The sequence below is a fragment of the Hippoglossus hippoglossus genome, chromosome 1 (genome assembly GCF_009819705.1).
Source record: "Hippoglossus hippoglossus isolate fHipHip1 chromosome 1, fHipHip1.pri, whole genome shotgun sequence".
Lineage (NCBI taxonomy): Eukaryota > Metazoa > Chordata > Actinopteri > Pleuronectiformes > Pleuronectidae > Hippoglossus > Hippoglossus hippoglossus.
In genome coordinates this window covers 21,988,455-22,015,981 of record NC_047151.1, presented here as the reverse complement: position 1 = coordinate 22,015,981, position 27,527 = coordinate 21,988,455, and the positions used below count along the sequence as shown (strand labels likewise).

The 27,527-nt window shown below is 44.2% G+C and overlaps 1 protein-coding gene across 2 annotated transcripts; it reads right to left on the bottom strand.

The window, feature by feature from the left end:
- Positions 1–76: 76 nt before the first annotated feature.
- On the bottom strand, positions 77–27,527 carry fam160a1a (family with sequence similarity 160 member A1a). 2 transcript variants are annotated; one of them, XM_034586049.1, is made up of 13 exons: positions 27,215–27,527; positions 16,496–16,556; positions 14,290–14,516; positions 8,926–9,594; positions 6,436–6,594; positions 6,215–6,301; positions 5,627–5,794; positions 4,693–4,772; positions 4,327–4,529; positions 2,643–3,629; positions 2,181–2,359; positions 1,753–1,873; positions 77–463 (listed from the first exon to the last, which is right to left on the bottom strand). In XM_034586049.1, the coding sequence occupies exons 3-13, from the start codon at positions 14,395–14,397 to the stop codon at positions 264–266; spliced, it is 2,961 nt and encodes a 986-aa protein (XP_034441940.1). In that variant the 5' UTR covers positions 14,398–14,516; positions 16,496–16,556; positions 27,215–27,527; the 3' UTR covers positions 77–263. The 2 variants fall into 2 exon arrangements, with proteins under 2 accessions (XP_034441940.1, XP_034441950.1); XM_034586059.1 differs by lacking the exon at positions 16,496–16,556.

Here is a 27,527-nt window from a genome sequence, read left to right as displayed (position 1 = left end):
ATTACGGTGCAGGTCGAGATGTTCCAGATCAAAGTGTTGAACCTCACACTTCACAGAACTAGAAAATATGAATTTGTTTTAAAAAGCACAAGAAAGTGATTGTCTTTGCTCGGAAAATAAATAAACTTCTCGAAGTAGTTGTATAAAGCATTGTATCTACGAGGTTTCTTCATCAAGTAGTGACCGGGAAAAAAAAAATAGAAAACCACCATAGAACAGTCTTTTGACTCCTTTGACTCGTCACAGACGCCTTTTGGGACATTTTACTCTTCCATAGGAATGTACGATAAGATGGAGTGCTCTTGTGCAACCGCAGCCAGTTCTTTGAGGAACTCCGTGTAGAGGACGGTAGCGAAGACTTCCGTCCGGTCCAGAGAGATGGCTTTGGGCTTGGGTGGCGGCGAGTTCTTGAGGATCCCCCCCGCCTCGCCGTGGGTGGAGCCGCCGCCGCTTCGGCTTTTATCTGAGAACATGAAGAGTTGATTTGTTACAATGACCACGTTGGAATTTAACATGTTTTGCAAATACAATATATTCCCGCTAATGACTTCTCCATTTATAAATAATTTAAGTTGATAAAAAAGTAGGATCTGCTTTTCTGTAAAAATTTGAAAAATGTAAGGAAACTAAAGAATTCTTTTTTAAAACCCCTCCTTTTGGTCTTTTCTTCTCATCCTTCCATAAACACACTTCCAACGTTATTTGCAGCTCGTACAAGTCGGGAAACCGCAGGGAATCTAGTTCAAAACCAGGCCCGAAAACTCGGGGGCTTAGCCGAGGCAAAGACACATGACTTAACAAAATCAAGTGGAATTTATGCTGGTTCCCAACAGGAGCCCGAGAAGGACCAGTGATGAATGCAGATGTTGTTTTTGAACCGTTTCAGAAGAGTCGGTGGAATCGAGGAACTCAAACAAACAGGGGGAAGTGTTTGTTTACTAATCGTCGTGTTGACACAGAAATGTTTCCCGAAGATTTACCAAGAATATAATCTCATCTCCAACCAGCCATAATTAATGAAGTGTTGTACGTTGTTGTCTAAATACACTCGTTTAGAATTTAGGTGAAATCCCCCAAAAACAAGCAGATGAAGCAGAATGTGAGAGAGAATTATTAATGTTCAGGAATAAACAAGTGGATGTTTGAATTAGAGTTGGATTGAGGTTGAAAACGCTCACAAGCATGAGTCAAACTGTTTGAGACCCAAACACCTGCTTACTGAATAAGCTTCTTAACATGAGCAATGTGGTTTCAACATTTCACAACATTTCAAACAGTCGAACACTAAGGAGCTTTTTGAATTCTGCACCGCTTGTTTTTTTCTCCAAAGTGCAATTTCTGACTGTTTTAAATAAAAATATTATCGATGCAAAACAACTGAGCGTCGATGTTGATGTGCTGTTATCAAAACTACGAGGCTTTCCAACTGGTGACAGCAGGAGTTTCTTAATTTGTGATTCGTGACAGATAACTTTAGCACCTGGGATGAAGAGTTTGAGTTTGCTTTATTTCCTCTGACTTCAAATGTACCGATGCACATGTGTGATTATTCTCTTCAACCACAAACTCCATCATCACAGGTGCTCAGTTGTTTTGCATCAATAAAACCTTCATAGTTTCATATAGTACTCATAAGTATTGAGTAAATATTGTTGCATAGAAATGATTTGAAAGCACATTTCGGGCTTTAAAGATATAATACTGTTTATGTGATATTACAGAAACAATCACAGGCATATATGTGGTTGTTACCTGCTGCTGCCATTAAAGTCTCCCTGGCCAGCATCCAGTGCTGAGCAGCAGTGATCAGCTCTGGGAAGTCGGTTCTGGTCGCAGCCAGCTCTTCTATCTGGTTCTTCACTGTGGCGAGTACCTGAGATATAAAGAAACAGAGGATTACATTCACATCTGCAGTTTTTACCCTAATGTCATTAACAATAAACTAATGGGAACAACCCAAAAGCCGTCTTCCCTTCATCTAACTCACAAGTGCTCAGATTCCAAACAGTGAATTGCATTCCTAATTCTTTCCCCTGAGAGGCAACGTGCATGTTCCAACATCTTTCACTAATCTTTCTGATGACTTGACGATGCACCAGCCTCAGGAGTCAGACAGTAAATGAAAGGCACAGTCCTGCCCACACATGCACACGCACACACACACGTTTTCTTTTTGTTACCTGGTACAGGGAGCGAACAGTCGGCTGAAAAACCAGGTTGGTGTTGAGGAGGAAGGAGCGCAGCAGGGGCTGAGGGTAGGCGGCCAGCTGAGCCAGGATGCCCGTCAGCAGCAGGTTGACGTACAGCGAGTTGGAGAGCATGTTCTCCAGGCGAGACAGCAGCACGCTGACAAACGGACCTGCACCAAGACACGGTGTGAACAATCTGGCAGAGGCGGATCTAGGATCTTTCATCAGGGGCCATAAAGGGGGCCACAATTTTCACAATTATACGTCCAACATCCATGCTCCTGATTCTAAGAGGTGCACATTTAAGTCATTCCTCGTTTAGCTCTGAGTAGCCTACCTCAAAAAAGCTTAAAAGGTAAAACATATTGAGAAATTGTCTTATTTATTGTAAGTATTGTTAGTAAGTGGCACTTCAGGGGAACAGCCACCCTGACCCTGGATTATGTCACTGACCTGTGAAAGGCACTGAATGGCTTCTACTTGTACTTCCGCTACGAAGCTTGGTCCCAAACGGTAATTGTAGTTTCTCGGGTTCTGGTGTTTCGACGGAGAAGGAGGTGAAATCCATCTCCTCCTCTTCCTCCACAGGTGAGACTGGCTTTTTCGACTCTCCATCAGCTTGGACCGGTTTCCCGCCCGCTTGCGTGTCCAACGTACGAATGAGCTCCTCGTACTGAGCCAAAAGGTCGTCGCCCAGCTCTAGAGCGGTTGTGTTTTGGACGTTTGAATTACAATCCGTTTGAACTTTGGCCTTCGCGTCCGAGCTGTTCTTGCCGTTATCGGCCATCACAGCGGCTGGAAGTGTCAAACTCAATCCATTTTTTAAGGAAACCTCTGCTGAGCCCGGTTGGACGTCCTCTGATTCCGACCCCTTGGACTTGCGCTTCCCACGCTCGACATCTCTGGCGTCTTTCTTGGCGACAAGATCGTACACCATGACATCATCCTGGAACTCGTTTTCCTCAATGTAGGAGCCGTTAACCAACATGATGGCTGTTCTCCTCATCTCCTGGATGTGCTTCGGGGTTTCAGAGACAGGCAGCTGTGGAGGTTTACTCACCACTGGAGCTTCTGCCGTCTGCATCTGACACACGTCGTAACTATCGTCCCACTCCAGCTCCTGCGGGTTGACGGAGGGTGGCTCGGCACTCGGCGGCGGACAGACTCGAGGGCGCGGCGCCAGCGGCTGTGGAACTCTCTTGAGTGCCATCTGGGTCTGTCGACTCTTGAGCCAGGGCTCCTCGAGGACGCCAGGCTGGTACTTCTCAGGAGGGGGGTCCTCGCCGTCATACTGCGCCGACCACACCTGGCAGGCCCGTATGCAGCTGCTGATGCCGAGATGGGCGTCGTCGAGGTAATGAAGGTAACTGACATCCAGGTAGATTTCCGACCCGATGGTGCAGGAGTTCTCGTCGTGCCCTTCTGAGAAGCTCCCTTTCTCTTTTGGGAAACACAGATAGGAAATGTTGATAAAAGCTGGCGACTCGCCGCAGCGCTCACACAGAGCAGAACGAATGACTTTGACACGTCTCCGCAGGGGGCGACGTGATGTAATACAGCCGAACAGCAGGAGATCTCCCGTTTTGATAAAATACTCATCATCAGCCATGTTGTACGTTTATGTCCCAATTATATGCAGATCAACAGATTCAAGGCGCACAGTCCTCAAACCATATGTCTCAACAGATTTTTGGGGAAAAGCGCGGTTAATAAATCTTTCTTTTTATTAAAATCGTATTTGTTTAGGCCTCAAAACCGTCACAGTGAGTGACTTTTAATTTTCCTCCGCTGTGTCGTCTGCTCTGTTTGTTTTGACTGCACAACACGTCTAACATCCACTCACTCTAATGGGATTGTGAATAGTAAAAATCTGCTGCACAGATTCATTTTTGGGCTTTCAGGCTCCTCAAAGCTTCTCCCAGGCTCCGTCTGGGAAGCCTTTCAATGTGGGTAAAAGGATAATTCTTATTTATAACAACTCGAGTCTTGTTTTTGTAAATACGAGCATCACACACAGAGTTAATTGCTGAGATTTGGAAACGCAGGAGCATCACGAAGAATTTGAATAGGAGGAGAAATAGCACCAAGCTGTATTTAAACCAGGTAAATAGTTCCTTTGACGCCGCGTCCCTCTTACCTGGGGAGTTGGTGTATGAAGCGGCCTCTGCCCCCTTGGAAAAGAGGATGGATTCCAGCTGTCGGAGGGGCGGGGGGCTGTGGTCGGGGGAGCAGCAGGTCGGCGTCAGCGCCAGGAACTTGGCCGCAGACACGGAGTAGCAGTCCCTCTCCCTCACCACGCGTCTCTGACTCAACATCATGTGATTACAGGGGATCAGGTACCTGGGGAGGCAGAGGGGGGGGCGGATCCTGTTAGGAAAAGCAACGGGGGGCGAGCAGACAGATGGTAACACATGTCCGCGCGCTGGGTGGTGGGGACAGAAAACTCGTCATATCACAAACCAATTAGACGTACAGAGCTCTGTGAGGCGGGCGAGCCACTCACCTCAGTACGAGCTGCAGCATCACATCTTCACAGTATAAGCCAATCAGAGTGCGGAAGAGAGCCAGTGACACGGTGCCCAGCTGGAGAGTTCAGAAGAAAAGACAATGTAACAGATTAAAACAAGTACAGATGACGGAGGAAACAGTTGTACGAAAGTATGTTGTACGAAAAAGTGACGGTAAGTATTACGATTTCTGATAGTTGTTTGAATTACTACAGATTAAATATTCGACTTTTATTCTGGCTAAAGAAATAAATCGGAAGATGTCACTCCGGAAATTTTAATTAACAGTTTTCACTCGTTTCTGATATTTTAGAAACAAAAAGATTCATTAATTGATCCGAAAATGATCATATTTAATGAAAATGACACAAACAGGTTAACGAGTAATGAAAAGGAATCATGAGCTGACAGGTTGAAATAACAGCATCTTCAGCAATGAAAAAAAGTAACTTCTTCACTACTGAAAAATATGTAAAGGTAAAAGCAAAGAGAAAAGCGTGATATATAATATTTGCATGTTAGTCGATGTTTTCTTTGGCTCGACATCAAAAATTCGGAGACTTAAACAAGTTTGTTATTTTTCACGGAGCTGCAGGCGTGTCAGTGCTGCAGAGGGAACTCCCCGAGACATTTACACAGTCAAAGAGCCACGTAAAGAGCACATGATTTATTCATATCCACGCTTCAGTTCTACTTAAGTATTTGAGCAAGACGTCCCGACGTATGGTTTAAACTGCTGCGATCCGCTGGTTTTACTAACAGGGTAAGTCACAGCGAATGAGCGTCACCATGGCAACAATCGCCCAAGCTTTGCACTGACATTTTTGCTCCAGCGAGTCCCAGAGTCTCTGGGGTCATTTTAAAAACCTAAGAAACACGCTCCTCCTGAACCTGAGTGAAACGTGTCCGTCTTGTGTCCTGCAGCCGTACCTGGAAGGGGGTGTTGATGCGGCTGACCAGGGTATCCAGGATGTGGACGCTCTCGTGTCGGTGGAGGAGGATGAAGGAGAGGAACGTCTGCAGCAGCGCCGGCTCGGAGACGCTCCTCAGGAAGAGGTCGAGGTACGCCGTGGTGGTCATCACCTCCTCCAGGGTCAGCTGCACAGAGGGAAGAGGAGTCATTAGTGAGAGATACATGGGGGGGGGGGGGGGGGGGGGGTTTGAGGCCATGTCTGTGCGTTAAATGTGAAACTATACAGGATCTACATATATAGCTAAAGCTGTAGTAGCTTACCACCAAGAAAAGAAATAAGTGTAAGTAAGTGTAACTCGGTTAAAAGTTAAAATATGGCCAAAAGTTATATCAAGATATCAGTTGATATAGATATTTATCACAATAAATCATAATTATTATTCTTTAGCTTAAAGACTTCTTACAAAAAGTTAAGTTACTGAGGAGAAGAGTAAGTATTTCATTATATATTTAATATTATCCGATTTCCTCCTGATTCCGCTGTATGTTTGTCCACATGAGGATTTACATGCAGGTGAAGGGGAAAAGGAAGAGGAGCATCGAACCTTGTGAAGAGCCGGAGCGAGGACGGGCACCAGGAATCCGTTGTAGATGTAACTGACCAGCTGGTCTCTGATGAGCGGGTGGGCCACCTGGGAACAGTGGATATCAGGGCACATGTCAGTGGAGAAGGCCGTCGAGCAGAAGGCAGCATCCAGTAACAGCGCGTGAATACATTTCTCATGTGGCCGAGTCGTGCGCTCGCAGCCTCGTCACACGCGCTCACCTGAATGACGGCGTTGCAGAATTCCAGCGAGTTGAGGAACTGGACGAGCGCCGGCATGTGGAGCCAGTCCTCCCTGTGGAGGCCGTGCCACTCTTCACCGGGAACCTCCAGCTTGGTGGGGAGGGAGGAGTACAGGCCGCTCAGCCCTGTGGCCAGCACCTGATATCAAATACAGTGACACATTAGACATGGTGACAAGCTGATGTGGGATTATTGGTCAATTTCACCATTGCTCTCTATAACAGTGATCACATGACTTTTTTCAGGGTTCCAGACAACAGCCCAACTGATGGATTATTTCAGCCAATAAATATATTAATGCAATGATTCCCAAGATGTCATTACTAAAGAAATGTAATTGATGCTTGATAAATTAAAATTTAGGCATAAACTTAAATTATTTTTATGTAAAATCCAAACATTAATGTACATCTTTTTTACATTGTTTGTTCTGTAAAATATAAATGTTTACATCAGTAAAAAGAGCAGCCGATTATATATATATTATATCGGCTGAACGATATATCAGTCGGGCTCTAAATTTCGATTATTTATTCACCAGTAATCACGGAGCCTATTTTATTTGTCCAGTAAAACACAAACATTTATGTTACAGCTTGTTAAAGATGATTCTTTTATGGTAAACTATAACTTTTCATTTTATTTATAACGGGACTCAGCTGTTAATCTCCTCAACATAACCACAGTTTTACCTGGACTGCAGCAAACTGTGCTAAAATCATAGATACTGAAGTTAGAGTTGAATATTGTTATTGTTATCTGCATTTTTCTATATAGTTGTATTGCCGCTACCACTAATATATAGCATTTAATATACTAGATACGTACTTTTAGTCGATGTTTCTGAGCACAGTTATGTTTATATGTATATTATATATAAATGTATATTTATATTCATATATTTTTCACTTTGTATACATGCAGATCTGTATACATGTCTCTTTCAGGCTGTGTTGTGGACTCCATGAGGATCTGAGGATACTTTTTGAACACCCAGAGATAAACAGCTGAATTTTATGCAGATTATTTTTGTGTATCTCATTTTCTTCTATGATATAATTGGATTAACAAACTCCCTGTTTGCTTTCATGAGGAGTCTGAGCTTTGTGGGTTTGAATAAACTGGCTCTGATTCTACAACAAGCCTCATGTGATATATGTTGTCCAAAGAAATATAATCTGATGTGAAGTGATTACAGGGAAAATAATGGTCTTCATTACAGATTAATGAGGCAGTTTATGCACAACTCTCTGCTGCCAGGTTCACGCAACACACTTACAACAACAGACTCACTACAATGAAACATACTTTTGTGAATGATTACACCGTTATGATGATGTAATGCAAAGCACAGCAGCAGCAGCCCAGCTCCTCCTCACACGATAAAACAGCAAACATGAGGATTAACGCCTCAGGAAGGTCAGCTCCAGAAACAGAACAAACATCTGAGCATCAGAATGTTTTACGGCTGATAGCACTTGTGCCATAACAACCATGATACGGTAATAAGATCCCTAATTAATGCATTAATGTCAACCAAGCCTCCAAATGGCCAAAATGATTTGTCTTTCTTTTATCAAGTAGGTCTCAGTATTTACAAGGCGGGATTTCCAAAAGAACAACAGAGCCTATAACAGCTCAGTCCAATTTCCCCTGTAAATGAGTGGTTCATTAGTGTGGCAGTGATGTACACGTCCTCTATAGGATTATCCTCGCTGTCTGCCAGTGGAACCAATTTAACACACGCTCCCGTTATTCGGCTGGCATCGCATCAAAAGACATTTTTCACTGCTCTGTCTGCAGCTGCGGGGAAATGCTAATTTCTACATGGGATTTGCTCACGAGCATCCCATAATCTTATGAATGCCAGACATTTGTAACGTTCAATGCCAGAGATGGTTTAACCTTGTTTTTTGAGTGGGTCCGTGAATGCATCTGCATATTTCGGCCTACGGGGTTCTCAGAAAAGTCAAGGTAAATTCATTATTCCACTGACGGACTGGGATTATTAAGGATAGAAGGATTCATTTTACAAAAAGGTTGAATTTGAATTCAAACGAGGGACTAAGCTTGGCACGGTGGTACAGTGGTTAGCAGCGCCGTGACCTCACAGGAAGAACAAGATGTTTCTCACACATGAACAACAACACACAGATCTCCGGAGCGTGCAGGTGAGAGATCACGTGTTATTGTGTACAGCACATCAACACCGGCGTCGGACCGTATCACCAAAAACTGTCTCGACATCTTTGTCGGTGTCTTCTACATGTGTGGTACTGCTTTTTTGTCCTGACATATTTGTGTTCTTATTTGTGCGTCTGTCGCATGTTAGAAACGTCATCAAGATACCTCATGCTCCCCCAAAGGATAGTGATGGATGGACTGAGTTTGAGGATGTACTAAAAACCACACAGTGACTGAGAGCAAGAAAAAGACAGAAGGAGAAGAAAGTCATCCCATGTGACTGACCGGACAGAAGAAGGTGTTCTCTGCGATGTGTTTGGCCACGCGCTCGTTCTCAGCAGACAGCGACATGATGAGCAGCAGGGCATCCCGGGCCTGCTGGCCCACTGTGCCCTCCCTGTGGATGAAGGGGATGAGGAGGGAGAAAATGAGGAAGTTGGTGGCGCCCTGGTCCTCGCTGGTGTGGAAAAACATCTCCAGAACCGAAGGGTCCTTCGCCAGAACGCAGCACAGCTGGTTGAGCAGCAGCACCAGCTCGGCCTCGACCGCGGGCGCCGCCGTGCCCGAGCAGGACGACAGCAGCATCATGAGCGGCCGCAGGATGGGTTTGTGATGCAGCAGCGGCTGGTGCGCCTGCCCCACCAGCATCTCGTACATCTTCAGCTGCTCCAGCTTCATGTCGTCGGTGAACTCCCGGCGCAGGCTCCACACAAAGAGGCGCTCCATCACGTTCTCCATCACTACAAACTCCAGGATGGGGCCCATGGCGCCGGCCTGACCGCTCTCCTCCTCCATCAGCAGGAACAGCATGTGCTCCACATAGTTCTGCACCGCGTTCGCCTCGTCCCCGGGGACGGGGCCAAAGCGAGGGCCGCTGCTGAGGTTGATGACACTCAAGGAGGACAGGGTGGAAGTGTTGCGCAGGGGATCGTGCTTCTCGAGGATCTTCACCACCTGCAGAGGACACGAGAGGATTATTACAGATCTGTGCAGTTCTGGGTTATAATGAGATAAATCACAACTACATCTCAACAGAAAGAGACAAGAAATGTTAGGAGACAATTTTAGTGGAAGATTTTAGGTAAAGGATATAATATTTATATAAATGACCAAATAAAGCTTTTGTCGAGAATAATAAAGATTATTATAATGAAAACTACTAAATCTAAACTACGGTTTCTATCTCTTTGTGTGAAGATGTAAAAAACTAGTAAATTCCCTCAGTTTAGCTGGTGAGGATGATAACCTGCCACATTCACTTATAGATCAGTTCATTCTTTGGGTTTTGTGACCCTTGTATAAATGTTGGTGGTATATGCTAAATTGATAAGCTTCCAAACCTCAGTAGGTACAATCAGGAGACAATATTTAAAAAGGGAACTCAAATTTATGACAATTTTACAACAAAAGCCTGTTTGTACGGGTCAGATTTTAATTTGACGTGTGTCTTGATGTCCCACTGCTGACTGACGGTTAGCATGAGCAGTGATGAGACGTCTTTTCAGATACATTCATGATCAAATATGAAAAGGGAATTCTTGAGTATTACTGTTCTTATTACATATTTGCTATATTGTGGACGTTTAACCCCTGGTACAAGAGTTTTTAAACCATATTAAATTTCTTGTTCCTGACAGGATAAGTGTCAGAAAACGATGAGGTGTAAATAAACCCGCATCACAGTGCAGATCAACTCGGTTTGGTAGCACAGAGTGAAACCGTCCTTTGTGAGTCAGGTCCCTCCCTTGTGTGTCCGCTGCATAGAAACCAGAGTCACAATAAAGGAGCCAGTGTCCCCCGCCTGCTGCTGCTGCCATGACAATAACCGACTGTGCACAAGAGAGCTGGGCACGGCTGATGGAAACAAGAGATCTGAGTTTCTAATCCCTGCCTGGGCCCGATGGGGCCTGACCCAGAGGCCTGAGCCCCGGGGGTCTGTCCAGTTCAGGATCTCCAGCTGTTCCTGAAGTGACAGGAGGGGGCCAGGTCTGAGGATCAGACAGGGACTTAGTGGACTTACGGACGGTGGTCTCGGGCTGCCTGCTGGTTTAATGCTGGCAAGACCGAGGTCAGCTGCACACAAGGTTAAGGTTTAATCATTCATGAAACATGTTATTTCCAAAGCAGCTGCTAATCAGTGTTTATGTTTTCAGGAAAGGTCAGATCAGCTGATAATCTGCATTATTAACCAGGACATGGATCATGTGACGGCTCCAGCTTTGAGGTTTTGATTTTAAAACTAGGACAAGCTCAACAAAAAGTCCCCCAGGTGAAAAACAACAGATGATGGTGGAGAGGATCGTACACACGTGGTTCGATCCCCAACACCTCCAGTCTGCACCCTGAGGTGTCCTTGGGCAAGATAGACAGTAAATGTGACTGAAGACAGACGCTGTCAAACTGAGAGTAACATTATCTTGGATCTTCTTTCTTATCCAATCAGCACTAGTGCAGTGTCCTTTCTAAAGCCGTCTGTTTGGCTGGTTGCAGCTTTCTTTGGAAAACTCTAAAAGTGACAGACTGCGGGACTCAGTCCACCGCTGCCGAACAAAGAAACCTGTTTATCCAAAGTTCAGTGAAGCTCGACTCAGTACACAGAACCATGAGTCAGGTGTCCCAGCCGCTGATGCTGCGGAGCGCTGGTTGCCTGTTTATTCAAGGTTTACTCATATTAAACGTATTGTATTCGCAAATTGGATCCTACACTTCCTTGGGCCCTTAACAATCCACACGCCAAGTGTGAAGCAGAGCAGATGAACAGTTCCTGAGATATGAGAGACACGCACAGACAGAGGTTTCTGGAATTAGTACACAGATGGCCCACTACCAGTAGGACAAGTCTGTGGAAGCTTTTCAAACTTTTTCCTCACACTTAACCTCTGATTTTATTTCAGTTGACAGATGAAATGTTATTTCAATCAGCAAAACTACACGATAACTGTATAACTGTTGTTTGTCTGGCTCCTTCTACTCTTTGGACTGATGTCTGAGACCTGAAGCCGAGCCTGAAGATGTTTCTACACGTCCCTGAAACAGATCCACATTCATAAACTGACAGATTTACTGGGGGCAACGTGTCATTAACCATAAATGGAATGAGTCGGAAATTCTGCAGAGCCACATCGGCAAGTAGCAAGCTGCCCACACACCCTCTATAGATTTTGTCTATAGGTTTTTTTTCGGCAGCCTCTGCAACGCACCGATCACTCTGCACGTCAGAGCAAACACCATGAACTCTGTTAGCGGCAGATAAGACGGGAGCAAATGAACGTAAAGCTTATCTTTCAGCCGTGAAGCAGGCAGAGCTGCAGAGAGACGAGGCCAATATCACTTACAACACGTTGACTCTGATGTCAAGGTTTTTTTCCGAACTGAAACCAAAGTCAAGAGGAGTCTTATCAGGCTACAGATTAACTAAGCAGGGAAATGAGAGTCTGTAGGAGTGGAGCTGTGCAGTCACTTCGCCCTCAAGGAAAAACAAGAACAAATTCTAATCTGGAACTGGGAGTTCTCTGGGGTTTTTCTGCTCAGTCAGAAGCTGGGACGACCCACTCTCTGTCCCCATGTGAAGGAATGAAGTCAAATCAAGCAGAGTTTAGCTGGAATTTACTTTTAGTCAACTGTTTGTTGTTGGGTTTTTTTACTCTCGCCAACGGGGTTATTTTAAGCAGGATAACTCAAGTGTAAATTGTAGAGTCATCGAGTTTACAAGACCAATCAAACAAATTAATCAGATTAGTTCTTTAATTAGCAAAGTTTTAAACCATCATATTTGCATTCTACACATCTGGTATTAATCTGAATTTGGTGTTCAGGAGTTAGGGCCATTGTGTTCCCTCATTAATCTGTAAGAAAGAAAAGGATCAAGGCTCCATAACCTGATGAGATCATCTCCTCCATGTGCAGAATCTGTGGTGTTAGTGTGAAGTTTCTGTATCGCTCTTGAATTATCATGTTCATAAGGTCGTGTTGGGGTCACAGACGTCACATGGAGGCAAGACGATGTTATTTTTCCTGCTAAAAAGTTCACAACCTTGTGAAAAATTCTTGAAATTCCATATGTTCATCCTCATGGGAAAATCCTGAATTGATTAAATACAAATATTCAAAGTGTTTATTCTCAGTGTGAGTGAACTGGAGGCCTTTAAATTTCAAAATCTCACTTTTGTAAGTTGCATGTTTGAGCACATACATGCACACAAACACGTTTATCAGATGTATTGAGGAGGGACTTGTTCAACAAGGAGCTTATGCACAGACATTAAACTCACATCAACGCCAAATAAACACATCTAATCCTTACAATCTTGTCCAGTTCCAAACTTGATACAAAAACAAAAGTGGAATTGTGCTTAATTTAGCAGTGAACCCCCACGGAGCTTGCTCACTGACAGGAGGGACAGACCCAGGAGGGGCAGACCCACCACTGACAGGAGGGGCAGACCCACCACTGACAGGAGGGGCAGACCCACCACTGGCAGGAGGGACAGACCCACCACTGATAGGAGGGACAGACCCACCACTGGTAGGAGGGACAGACCCACCACTGGCAGCCTCTAATGTTGACGTAAACGCACTCAACAGCCACCGACACACGCTTCTCTCCCATCGATGCCTGGCCAGTGTCACAGCTGCAGTCTGTTCAGCGAGTGTAACGTGTGTTCATCTCGGTGTGGGAGGAGCAGGAAAAGCCGGCTGCCAGGTCCCACAGGGGTCAACAGGGACAGACGCTGCTGCAAACAGACAAACATCTGAGACAGTCGGCTCCACACTGCCAAGATTCCACTGGCTATGGCCACACTGCTGTTTGTTGGGACTGGAGTGAGCTGGTCAGTCTTTTTACTGTCTGCAGAAGCTCAATGTGAACAACCTTGCACTCATTGTATTTACTAATTCTGACGTGAATCTTTATAAGCTGGTGGTCTGATCTCCATCATGGATTTTCAAGGTAAATAAAAGATACTGGATAGTTATACCTCATCATAGTTACACTTTAAAAAGTAAAATTTTAAAATCTAGGGAGTGAAAATCTCTTTTATCAAACACAAATGCAACCTGGGAGGAAAGGTTTGCAAGACAAACTTCTAGTCATCAGATCATTGTGATCACTTTGTTGGGAAGTTTGGGAAATATGCTTATTCACTTGTAAATTCTGACATTAATACTATTTTCATATTTATGCATGGAGGGTTAGGGTTAGGGTTATGCTTGGAGTTACACGCTGTAACTGTTCTCATAGTCTGGCGCTCAGTAGAGCACATACCTCCACCAAGGCCCAACAGGCCCCGTAATTCAATCAAGCTGCACCAAATAGCACACACTCATAGATTTTAGTCCCCTAAATATGCCTGATATGTTCCATCAAGATGCATGAAGTATTCCCTGGGAAATTGTCCTATCTGCACCTAAATGGGTTCTTCCCTGACCCTGCAGCCTCATGTTTCATGGAAATCGGTTCAGTTGTTTACGTGTATTCTTGTTCACAATCTCCTTGGCGTATGTAATTAAAAAGATCGATAAAGATACAGCACATAATTCCCTCTATAGGTACAAATTGTAATTCTAATATTTCTATAACTTATTCAGCTAATAGTGGTTGGGTTTTTGAAGCGTAAACCTTTAAGCCTTAATTCAGTTCTGTGCATTTACCTGAGCCCAGTGGTTCTTGAAAACAATCATGCAGGTCTCTGGATCCACCCCCTTCAACACCAGAGACTGCCCGTCTCGGTTTCCATTGGCAACCATGGAGGCCATCATGGTGACCGGATCATTTGTGGGTTAAACCATGTCATAGGCAGGAGGAGGAGGAGGAGGACGTTCCTGAATGCTCGCTGGGCGCAACCATAACCACAGAAGGAGGAATAATCACAGGGGACCTGAGGAGCCAGAAGAGAAGATATCATGACACACAGAACTATAAAAAGTTGAATCTGAAAATAGCAGCTCTGAGATATCAATGTGGAGATTTCCGTGCAGCGCTCTCCCTCTCAGCCTCTGCATGGCCAGACAGCAGCTATGACAGGCATGCAGGAAAGAGAGAACAATAACAGGCAAAGTCAGATGACTCAGATGAGACACTTCTTGCTCGACTGTGACTCAGAGAGTCGCCTGCCGTGCTCTGGACTTCGGACCGGGCCGTCGAACGACTTTTGGAATATCTCAGATGCCCAGAGGAGATTCCTGCGGGCCCCCCCCCCGACATCACTCTCATTACACAAACATCTCCTCTGACATCAGAAGGCGAACAGCGACTGGGTGTGAACTTCCCAGACTGAAGCTTGATAGTTTTGTGTTATCAGGCTTTTGGTTTGTGCTTTTCTTGAATTCCTTCACTAAACACATTTGGTAGCCAGGTGAAATCTGCACTGCTCACTTTGCTTTTTTTGATGAAAAATATATATATATTATTTCAGATGAAAATAGCCTGTGGGCAGCTTTAGAGATCAGTTCCAACACTCACATCAGCACCATGGAAATTTGGGGGATGCCAACTTTTTCCCTGCAGAGAGGAACTAAGTTGTTGTTTCCCTTGGAGAGGACATGAGTGGAAAGACGTTTTATTTGGAGTAACCGTGTTAATATGAGAGGATGTGGAGCGAGAACAACAGCATTGAGGATAAATCCAGCTCTCGGCTATAACCTGTCTCCAAGCACACGCCTGCTCGTCAGGAAGAAGGACGACAGGATGGGACTTGTCTCTGCTTGCAAACAGTGGATATTAGTGATGAATATCACTACAGTTTGAAATGAATAGTGTATCTGGAAATAACATGAGACTGTATACAATTTCACAAAAACACAGAATAACAGTGTACAGTCGTGCTAACTCCTTGTTTGTTTTACTGGATTAACTCAAATCAGACTTTATTTAATGTTAATCTTTTTATTTGTTGGATAGCTCAAGTGTCTAAGACTCGACAGCCATGCTAACAGCTTTTACTTCTTTATTAGGATCCTCATTAACACCAGCATAAGCATTAGCTATTCCCCCTGGGACGGACGGGCACGCGCACACGCACGCACACACACACACACACACACACACACACACACACACACACACACACACACACACACACACACACACACACACACACACACACACACACACACACACACACACACACACACACACACACACACACACACACACACACACACACACACACACACAGAATACTCTGTGCTAGTGACATGAGATGAAAAGTCAGAAAATTCCAAGTTTGTGTGATTCCTCTTCTGGGAACCATGAATCTCTGTATGAAACTTCTTGTCATACTTGAGATATTTTGCTAAAAAGAAAAAGATTGTCAGCTTCATGTTGGTGCTTAATGAAATCTTTAGTCAGGATGTGCAATCAGAGTCATTGAGCCAAAACAAACTTCCCAGTGACCCACAGTGGAGTTAAACAATGACAATTAAAAGTCTGTGTCACTAACAACACATCATGACAAAGTTAAAACAGTCATGATACAGTGGTGGTCATTCTGCCACCAGGGGATAAACCGTAGAACAAGCAGCAGCACGCCACACAACCAGATAAAAAACTTCTAGACCCTGCCCCTAAAACCGCCTCCTGACCAATCACAGCTCATCCCCCTTCTTCAAAATTCACTCTGTGGTTGTTGGGGATGTTTCTGTGGTGCTGGGGCAGAGCTTTGGCAGAACAAGGCATCGAGTCGAACTTTCACCATCTGCTTTCACTTACAGCCGAGAGTAGCGGCTGGTTGGATTCTTCAGATGGAATGTAAGAGCAGCATGGAGAGTGTGTCAGGCTATGTGTGTGTGTGTGTGTGTGTGTGAGAGAGAGTGTGAGAGTGAGAGAGTGTGAGAGTGTGTGTGATTGGATTCTTACCTCCGCTGAACCATCTTAAACTGGGACGGATCTCTAAGCGGGTGAAGACCTCATTCTTGTCCTGTTGTAATTAAAAAAGGAGATATGAAGATATGTCAAGAGGCAGCCGGGGAGTGAGTGTCCGTGCAAGAGGCAAGGCATGGTGGGAAGTGACTGGACATGAGTAAGCTGTTCCAAACGCCACTTGGATGGAGACTGAGCGGAGGAGGGAGCGAGGGAGGAGGGAGCAGGAGGAGGGAGGGTGTAGCAGGGGAAAAAGTAGGGTGAGTACAAGTCTACAGAAAAGGGAGGTGGGAGGAAAAGGAGAGCAGCAGTCTTCACATGCATGAAAAACCAGTCGCATGTCAGCTGCTAACGTTTCTGCAGGAATCCAACATCAATATCACGTCCTCATGATGCCGGGCTTCCCAGGAGAATAACACTATTGTCCCTTCCAATTAGTGCTGAGATGCCATTGGCGCCCTACTCAGCTGCGAGAGGCCCCGCTCCTCGCCAAACAACTGCCCACTTCTCCGGTATAAAAACGGAGCGATCGTGGGAATCAGTCACACAACGCTGCCGCCCTCGAAACTCTCAGAGACCGGCTTTTTAAAAAGGTATAATGATTTAAAAACACCGACCACAGTTCAACCAGCGTGCTCTGCTCTACTCTGCTGTTGCCGTTTTGACTGGCGACAATTCCAAAAAAGTCAGATTCTTGGAGAAGACGCGAGCGTTCATGAAAGCGTGATGTCGTGTAAACAGAGCGAGCGAGACAGATGGAGGGAGTGGATGTGCGTGGGTGAGTGTGTGCTACAGAGGAGTCATCAAACACTCTCACGTGCAATCTCTCCCTTAGCAGTGCAATATACTGTAGAAGCCACTAATCGAGTTGTATCAAACAAACATTATATTTATTTGGGCAGAGACCTTTTTTAATAAACCACTTTTTCATGCATGTATTCAGGGTAAAACTGCATGTGGACAGCAGGAGCTCAGAACTTGAAGAAACAACCTTCTTATTAACAAACCGCTGCAACCGACGGAGATAGACACCACTGCTCCAAAGCTTGACTTCAAGGATTAATCTGATGTCAGAAACGATCAGCTGCTCTCAGACAACGATACACCTTCCCTCAAATATGCCTCATTTGGGGCTGTATAGTTTTGCCTTAGACAAGCAGCCAATCAGGGTCAAGACTTGGATTCAAGAACTCAATAAACCACAACTGAAAGTGCCAGCATCTGATAATACAGCCACTTGTTTTTGAGGAATAACATTATTTTCCCAGCTCATCCTGTGAAGGCCTGGTGAGGAAAGTCGTGACCTACATTGTGTTCTCCTCTGTATGTGCTGTCATGATGTGTCACACCCAGCATGAGAGCCAACCCTTACCCAGAAGACACTGCTCTACTTGCCCAAAATAACCTGAATAGAGCCAGAGAGGAAAGTCAAAATATAGGTTGCTGAAAATCCGTCTTTTGAGCGAATCCGAGTTTGGTTCTGAAGTCGTTTATTGTCATTTGAAGGTTTACAGGAGAAATCAGTTTCATGTGTGCGTCCGTGGATTCTCCTTATTTGCTCACTTCCAATTATCCAATTACGGTAATTTGATAATTACACATATTTGTTGTCTCCTCATCTCAAGACAGAGACACAATCAACGGAGCAGAGGAAACCAGATGAGGATTTTCCTCATCTGGTTTCCTCCATATACAGTTTGCTTCAAGGTTTTTATTTAGACTATTTGAAATAGATCTAACTTAAGGTTAATCTTGGAGGTTGCAGTTTAAATTACATTTATTCCTGTGCTATTCTGATGTTCAGGTGTCATAGGGTGAAAATGACCAACACCTTTGCCCGGGGGCGGGTCAGTCCGGGTTGAGCAGGTCCTAAAGTCTGCCACAGGTCCCCATGGTTGATCCACGGCCATCTAGATACTGGCTCTGTAGCCCCCATGCGGTTTGTGATTGCTTCCTTCCTTTGAGACCCTAATGACTCAGAGCCTTGTAGGGGCACTGCTCAGCAAACACTCTGCAGCCCACCTCCCATGGGACAACACTGTGCCTGCCACGACTTCTGAAGCAATCCTCAGCCAAACCCTGGTGGCTGGCAAGATGCATGTTTGGAGAACTTGAGCTGTTTCCTAAGGGAGACCATGATTTGCCAGCCGGCAGCCACTGTGGTGTCTGTGGCCTCCTCTGCTTCACCAACATAAGGTCCCTCTTTTCAGGGGAGACTTGTTCAAATTAAACAAAGAACGAAGCAACAGGGATATGGGAAAATAAATGTACCTTTCAAATACCTGATTAAAATCTATATCCTTACTTTGCATCCAGGTATTTATTTTCAAATAGATATTAAAATTGGCACCTATTTATTTGTAACCATATATGTATTCATATTTCATTCATTTTTTTTATCAATAAATTCCATAGCCCATTAAAATTATTTTGTAATTTTGTCTATTTATTCATACAATAATAATAGCGTAACTCCAAGTGAAGGGTTTTTTAAATGGCAAAATGAATTAAATAAATGTTTGGCTCATCATTATAAACAAGTAATTAGTTAATAACCTGGAACTGTTACAATTAATTAACTGCTGAAATTGAAAATGCTAATTCCAAATCGGTGAAAATAATTATGCGTATTATTACAGAAATAGGAGATTTCCCTAATTCTATTCAGTGGGACTGGTTTCAGTGGTGAGGTTGTGTAATGACATGCTCTCGCCTCCTCACTCCCAAGGTAAACATGAGGACAAAACGACAACACGGCCTTCGTGTGTGTTTCACCTCCGTCTCTTTTCTTCAGAAGAATTCAGGTCCCGGAGCAAACATGGTCCGAAACTGAAAAAAGGAATATTTGCCTTTTGGGAGATCCGTCCTTGTTTTCTGAACTGGTTTCTTGCTTTGTCAGCTTTCTGTCATCCACAGGTTTTTCTTACACACAGGCGTGGTCTGGGCAAATAGCCCTGAGGCGGGACACACCCTTCACTCAGAATAGAGATCATCTTTCTTGCCTAACAGGAGTTTTGAACCTCAGGTCCACAGGCAGGTATAATGAAAAACACATTTCAGAACAGCCAGTCATTCAAATATTTCTCAGATGAAGCATTAGGTCCATTCACTCTGAAGGTGATGCTCACACAGGAGAAATGTACAGTCGCCTGGTGGCAGCAATGGTAACCATGTGAACAGCAGGCCCATTGAAGTGATACCAGCTGCTGAAATATTTAGTGCAACAGGTGAAGTCATTGAGGAGCCAGATAGTGACTATTTATAGCCTTTTTCAAACAACACAGCAGGAAGGGAAAAAGCCACTGATTTCCTTATCTGTGTCTATTATTCCCATCGGCAGGGCAGTGACCACTGTGTCAGACCATTCATCGTCAGGAGAGACTCAAACTGAACTCGTGTTCGAAACTGTGACATGGACATGACATGCGTTTTTTTAATCCTGAATATTTACTGCAAAAATATCTCAAACATTAAGTAATTAAGAAAATAAATTAAAAGATATAATTCAACCAAATGATTTAAATGTTTCATTTATTCTGACTTTAACCATCTTCAGTTCCTTGATTATTTTCTAGCAGCGTAATTTGACTGGAATCTGTATCATATCATTTGGGTTTTTTAGGTTCTCTGGTCAATTTGTTTTTGAGGAAATTGCTTAAGTTGCAATGTCTTAGTTCTAATGGAATTCTTGATTGTTTCCCAAAATGATCAGAAGCTTAGTTAAACCTGGAAAAAACATTTTGCCAATTGGTGGCAGTTGAAACAAGGTGTGAAGATCTAAACATTGTGTTTTAAGCCAATATGACAGACTAGTTAGCAAACGGTAGGTAACTTATTCAACCAGGAAACACTGAGCGACATTGGAATTAATTATTGACTATTCAATTATTATTTACTATCTTTTACTGTCACTGTCTTTTTGGCTCCGGTTTTGGTCTCAACAATCTGCCGTAGGAAATATTTCTCTGCTAAATGTTCCACTGCCTCGTCAGACTTCATGAGTCTTGTTTTTCTTTTGCTTAAAACAGCTGCTTGCGATGCCAGAAATTGAAACTATGAGAGCTCAGAGAGTGAATCAAAACAATAATGTGATAATGCTAAATAATGCCCTGAAGGTAGTTATAAGATACAAGCTATGTGGCCCTCCCCATGGTTATAAAGCCAGATGGCTACAGCCCTAGTTGCTGGTTAATCTTTGCCCACTTTCTGCGCTGTCTCTTTTCTACTCGTCTTTCAGGTATACACAAACACTGCAAACACAACATGGCTGCCACCATTTCCATACAGTCTGTGAGCTACACAGCACATAGCTATGCTAACAATGCGAGCCAACTGAGAACATGAAGGAAGGGAGAAGCGTGAACGAAGAGGCATCTGTTTCGGTCCGAGATCCCGGTGCTAGTATCCACCTTCAAAAGGCCGTCATGGACTCTAAAGGACACAGCTAGCACCAGCCCGACAGGTGCTGAATAACGACTGTGACCGGCTTATGAGATAAGGCTGTGATTATGTAAGCAGATAGTGTTGCTCCATGCTGCACGTCTGTGGATTTTCACATGAAGGCTAACAGGGTGTTGGCTGTTGTGCTCGGGCTGGGAACTGGTTCCAGAAACAGGCTGCTCCGACCATGTTGCTCAGTGATCACGAGAAGAGACTCATTAAGACAAACACACAGAACAGGCGAGGGGGAAGAGGGGGGGTGCAGGTCAACTAGAGACTTGCAATGGAACCGCACCAGCTGTATATCAACATGTTGATCCGTACTAGTGAGCACTCGGCCTTCATCTTGATCTCAAATACACACCTGTACAGTTTGGCTGTAAAGTCGTGGCTGTGTCCTGCACTGTGGTTTGTATCTGCCCACAGACACAGAGACTTCTAAACACAACTCAAACACACACACACACACACACACACACACACACAAGGTGACAACAATACCAGCTACCTCATTCCGGTCTGGTAATAAACACAGCTGCACCAGAGACCATGAGAGGAAAGATATAAAACCTTTATTAAAACACTCAGGGCTATATAGAGTGGATACAGGCCACCCATGCAAAAGGACACAAGAGCCCTTAGCCTCGTTCATTGTTAAGATCAAAGTTGTGCAGCTAACTCCAAATGTTGCAGATCTCTAGGAAGAGTTCAGTCTCCAGTGAAGAGATAAGCTTCACCCTCCAGACAGGGGCCATTAAGACGGTTTCCTGCAAGTCTGACATGATTCTCCACTGTATGCACGAGTCAGTGCATTTTACAGTAGACGTATGTTGTGTATTGATTTTCCTTCACCACTTCCCAGGGAGTAACCCACGAGTTCTATGTGCCGATCACACAAACAACTTACAATGATGTATTTGCCTAAAGAGTCAAAAGAAATATTGGTGCACATTTGAGCTAAATGCTAAAATTCACATGCGATCAGGCTCACCATGCATTTTAATGTAGAATATTTTCTATATTCATCACATTTCAACTTCAAAACACTTCCTGATTAGCAATAATGGAAATGTGAATACATTTTCTGGGTGTTTGGACAGAAACCAAAGCTTTACTTTGAAATGCAACATTTGACTTGATAACACAGTCAAATTGAAACTTCAATTCATCCTGAGGGGGAAATTAATGTTTCAACCAAATTTAATAAATTCATCCAATAACTTTTTAGCCGTGTCATTTCATTTCGCAACCCACTACAGGAAAAGTTAGTTCACCACCAATATAATAAGCATTCATCCTCTGGGGACAAGGAATCCACACCTTTTCAAAGCAATCTAATTGAGATATCTTCCGCAAACCAAAGGTGCACTCATATAAGGATGGACGACCTGCCAGCTCCCCAAAAGTGAGGCCAAAGCATCTCCATCACCCGCTGGTAGCTGGCTGCAGTATAAGTCATAAGCTCCGCCTCCTGCATGTGAGCAGATGGGACATGGACAAAACTAAAAACTCAAAGTACACACGTCAAATAAATATTTCTCAAAGACGTTTTTTGAGTGCCTACTGACCCAAAGAGCCCAGAGCAACATCACAGCCATGTCTTGATGTATTAGAATCAGCCTTTAAAAAACCCCACTATGTGATATGTGTGTATCAGTGTAATGTAAACTCTATGGGTCATTACCAGCCAATGCCACTGAATACATGACCTCTGCCACCTCGGGGGCAGATACTCTCTCCTCCCTCCTGAAACTTTACACTACACACGTTTCTTTCTCTCATGTTTTCCTCTGACCCTCACAGGCAAACATACCACATTGTATGTACACAATGTGGGTGGGTGACATCAGCCCTGCTTTCATGTCGGTATGAGGAGACTGCGGCCGACACAACAGGCTTCCACAATGGGCTTCTGTCAGTGATAAGACTGTGGTTAGTGTGGGTTATATATCGCATCCCTGCTCCTGCGACTTCCTCTGCAGCTCGTTTGCATCGCCGGCTGATGAAGAGAGAAAAAAGGCCATGTTTGCATATGGAACGGGAGGAGGGGGGGGGGGGGGGGGGGGGACAGAAGATAGGGGCACGTCTGTGAAGTTCAGAGATGTTTGCCGGAGAGACGAGCTGCAGCACTGCACTTGTGTAATTAGCCAAGCCGATGAAAAGAAGGTTTTTGATACAGAAGCTGCGACTCGACAGAGACGAGAGTTTTGGGTTTTAAAGTGAAAAAAAGAGCACAGACGGAAAATACCTCCCGGGCTCATCTGTGTCAAATATTTGCTTGGGTGTGGAAACGTCTGTTTTAACCCTTTTAAAATTAACTTTTCTCTGCATTTAAAACAATAACGCTCGAGGAAAGGAACGTGTTTATACTTCAGCCTTCATGTGACCGCACATTTCTCCTGTTTGAGTTTTATCCTCAGGATTTTAAGGCCAAAAACAGACACAAACTCATATACACACACACACACACACACACACACACACACACACACACTTCTTGAAAAACTGCAGGCTCCGTTGACATTGTGCCTTCATTCCAGTTCATCCTTACACAACAGAAGTGGTTTAACCAGATTTAGCTACAATCTCTCACTATTTTCACAACACGATCAAGTGGAAGGCCAGTGTTCTGCAACACATAGGTGCCTTTGTTTTAATCTTAGCCCTGCATTGGCCACACTAATAAAGGCTTTTTTTTGTTTTCCTAATCAAGAGAGCCTTTTCTTTGTTTATTTTCTATTTTGCATTATATTTTTTACACATATTCTCAACAGTTTCCAGCTTTCTGCATCTTTTTAGGTTGAAAAACAGCCGAAATATGTTAACAAAAAATCCACGTTCCATATTTCTTCACGACCATGCAGAAACTCTTTGAGAAAAAAAAACTAAATGTTATTGTAGAAATACTTTTAACATCGTGGGAAATAAGTGTATTCCCTTTCTTCCCAGGAGTTAGATAAGAAGATTAATGCCACCTCTAATCCAAAATAGTGGTGGAATTAAAAAGGCGGTGCTTTACTTTGTGCTGAGACTTAAAGGAACGCTGCTGTTGCCACGTAGCTTTCATGTTGCCTGTTAACTCCCAGAGTCGGCGTCAGGACGCGAGCGGCGAGGGCCGGGCTAATCCCAAACACGGGACAGAGCTGAGCTTGCTGGGAGCAGGTTAACACACACAAACACTGGGAGCAGCTGGGCTAGTGACTACAACAACTATTTTGCTTCAATCTCCCTCAATTTACCCACAGTTTATTCTTACTGAGTTACAAAGGCACTGTTCCTCCTGCTTTAAATCACTTAAATACCATTTAGGTTTTCTGCCTTTTGCTGAAGTCTCCAAATGTTCTTAAAAACTATCAAATTTAAGACCAAACATGATTAAAAATCTCTCAGCAACGCAACAGGGAAAAGGTGAAACTGGTCTGATCCCAATCACAAACTTTTTGACCTGAGCCCATACATCACTTTAGTATGACCATTATTCACACCCTGCTGGAACTCAGGGAGATGCCGATGTCCTGGTCATGATGCTCGCCGAACAGACGCTTCACTGATTAGCCACACATTCATCTCATTCCTCAGGTGCTGCTCATGAAGCCTCGCGAAATTTCAAACCTGCTCGCGGCATTTTTCAACCTATATATATGTTTAGGACGCCGATATGAAAAGTTGGAGAGACAGCTGCGATTTACATCTTTGCAATTGTTTGGTGTGAACAGATTGAGGCACAGCAGCCGCAGCATGTCAGCAATTATAAACAACAGGGATGAGGCCGTATGAATCTACATGACAACATCTGGGATTTCTCTATAAATCACTCTGAAACAAGTGGAGATTAATGGAGAACTGACACGTGAGCAGTGGATGCCGTTCACTTGAATTAATTGACATCATGCGTTGCCGAACTGCAATGTTGCCCTCTTTCCCTGCGTTTGGCAGAAGAACTCAACTTTTTAAAAGGAACAACGAAGGCCCCAGCCAATCAAATCCTGTTTAAGGAAATAACCATGTGCGGCACGAGCACCTCGCCAAAAATGTAAGGTATAAAGGTGACGCAGACCACAAGAGCTGTGATTGGTCCGCTTGGTAGTGTCCGGCAGACTCGCCGCCATTTTTGAATTGATTTGAAGGAACACGACTTGTCTTTCTTTTCTTCGTTGCAGTTCTTTGAGAAAAAGTAATTGCTCTTCAACATCCATCAGCTCCAACTCCAAGTAACACTCGCCATTGTTGTGAAGTAAACAGAGACGGCCACCTGCGTACCTACAGCGTAGCTTCGACGCAGAAGCATGAATCACAGCAGGGGTCTGAGGAGGAGATGGACAACATGACGGCTCCCCAAATGTGAAGCCAAAACATCTCCATCGTTCTCCATCTCCATCGAGGCAAATATGAAGTGCTCGATTGAGAAAATAATCAAATGGTCCGTCAACAATGAAAATAAATGTTAGTTTGAGCCCTAAACAAATAATCGACATCTGTTCACTCCACTTTTCAAACACCCAGCTAACTTGTACAAACAGACTTTAGAGCACACAAACAAACAAGGTGGTGGGGGGGGGGGGGGGGGGGACAAGCCCCGGAGCAGCAGAGTAATAAATCCCACTGAGGATGAAATTACTCTTCAGACTTTTTCTTCCACAGAGATGCAAACAAAATGCAAACAAAAAACACAGTTTCAGCCACTTGTGTTCGACATCTTCTCTCAGCTTGAATAGAAAAGCTGAGTGCACATCAGGTGACTGACATTGATTTGGACACATGAACACACACGAGAAGGCCGGTCATGAAATGTTAATGTGTGCCGGTAACTCAGCACCCCCTCTACATTATAGATATCTGAGGTCACGCTCACAGGTGAGATGCCCCTCAGGCTTCTTCTTCTCCATGTGAGACTTTACAACAACAGCACATAGACACAACACCACTTATCTTCTGTGTGTGTCGTTACTTTTCATCAGCTCCCGGTTTCCTTTGTAGATACTGTTTATTACTTTAAGGCCCCACATTGGCCTACATGGCCTTCTGATTCGACATTAGATGTCCTAATTCCATATGAACCTTTGCCCATCTTGAGACGTCTCGTTACTGCTCCAGACACCAGGTCGAGATCTAAAAGGAGACCGAGCGTCAGGGCCCCCGGACGAGGAAATGACCCGGGAGAGGAAATTAGGCCAAATAATGAAATTAAATTAAGGAAATTAATCAATCACGCTTGTTTTTTGGGGGGATAACAGAGTAATCAATTAAGTAACTAATTGGTTTGACTCTACAAAATTGAATGATTAGACTTTTTACAAGATTTAAAAATGCCAAATAAACCTGATTAGCTCCGATAGAAGTATCTCAAAACGTACTTGTGCCAAAAAGCCTTCTCCGATTTTACTTGAGTTGTTTGTTTTCATGATTTTATTCACACTGGTTTATGATGGAGGTATCTTACCTCAAAACATTAAAAAGCTTTTCCTGATTATATCTGGCTCGCAGTTTCCAGGCTTTGTTTTGAAAAGTGCTATATAAATAAAGTTTATTAATATTATTATTAGTAGTAGTAGTAGTAGTAGTAGTAGTAGTATTTGTCGTAGTATGCTGCAGGTTACTGTACATAAGTCAAATTAAGTAAATAGCTACTGTTCATATTGCTTACATTTTTTTCTAATTTCTAGTATTTAGTACCCTAACCCTCTAGTATTTCTATTTTGATACTTCTTCATTTCTACTTGCAATATCACACCACAGTACATTCCTTGTATGCGCACACCTTCTTGTAAATAAAGCCTGATTCTGATTGGCAGACACAGGCCTGTTATTGAGCTGGGGCTGGTCTACTGGCTGCAGTCGCTGGATTGTGAACTATGACACAATGACTGGAGCTGGGCTGGGTCCACTCTGTCTCTATGGTGAGGACACAACACTGAAGAGTGTAAACACAACAGAAAAGACTTTTACTTTGACAATCGCATATAGAAAACTAGCAGAGTTGTTTCACCGGGACCCTCTGGGCGAACCCAGCCGAGAACAGAGCCTGTCCTCGGGGGTCAGAGACGGAGAAGAGACACCGGAGAAACCCAAGTCCTCCACCCAGCTGCACATGTCAATCACAGTGTCTTCAAGTGTCAGAGAAGAAAACAACACAACCAGGCGCGCACACGTGGTCCAACAGCACCACACACACACACACACACACAACAGTTTTGTTGTGAGTCAACACAAGGGTAAGAACTACACGTGTGCACAGAAGCAGACGCTGGGTTTCGGGCTCGTTTCCTTCTTTCTTACCGTCGCGCTCGCACGGATCCTCCGGTTGGATGTTGGGTTTGACGCACGGAGCCAAGCGCACAGCCGCAGATTCCCAACACACACACACACACACACACTCAGTCTGTCCTCACTCAGATTAGAGAAGCGGGTCGATCCTGGTCACGGCTCCACAATGTCCCCACTTTGGTAACTGTACACGGAGGAGTTATATCTGAAGCTACTTAACCTGGAGCGCGCGCACACACACACACACACACACACATATGAAGGTGAAGCCACTGATCCTCATCTGAAGGCTCCTCCCACTGAGCTGCTGCTACAGGCCACATCC

Excerpts from the sequence above, each read along its gene's own strand:
- fam160a1a (XM_034586049.1), bottom strand. The coding sequence starts at position 14,397 with ATGATGGCCTCCATGGTTGCCAATGGAAACCGAGACGGGCAGTCTCTG. Across the intron at positions 4,530-4,692 it reads ATGCTGCAGCTCGTACTGAG|GTACCTGATCCCCTGTAATC; the intron begins GTGAGTGGCTCG and ends CTGCCTCCCCAG. Across the intron at positions 464-1,752 it reads GACTTTAATGGCAGCAGCAG|ATAAAAGCCGAAGCGGCGGC; the intron begins GTAACAACCACA and ends TCATGTTCTCAG.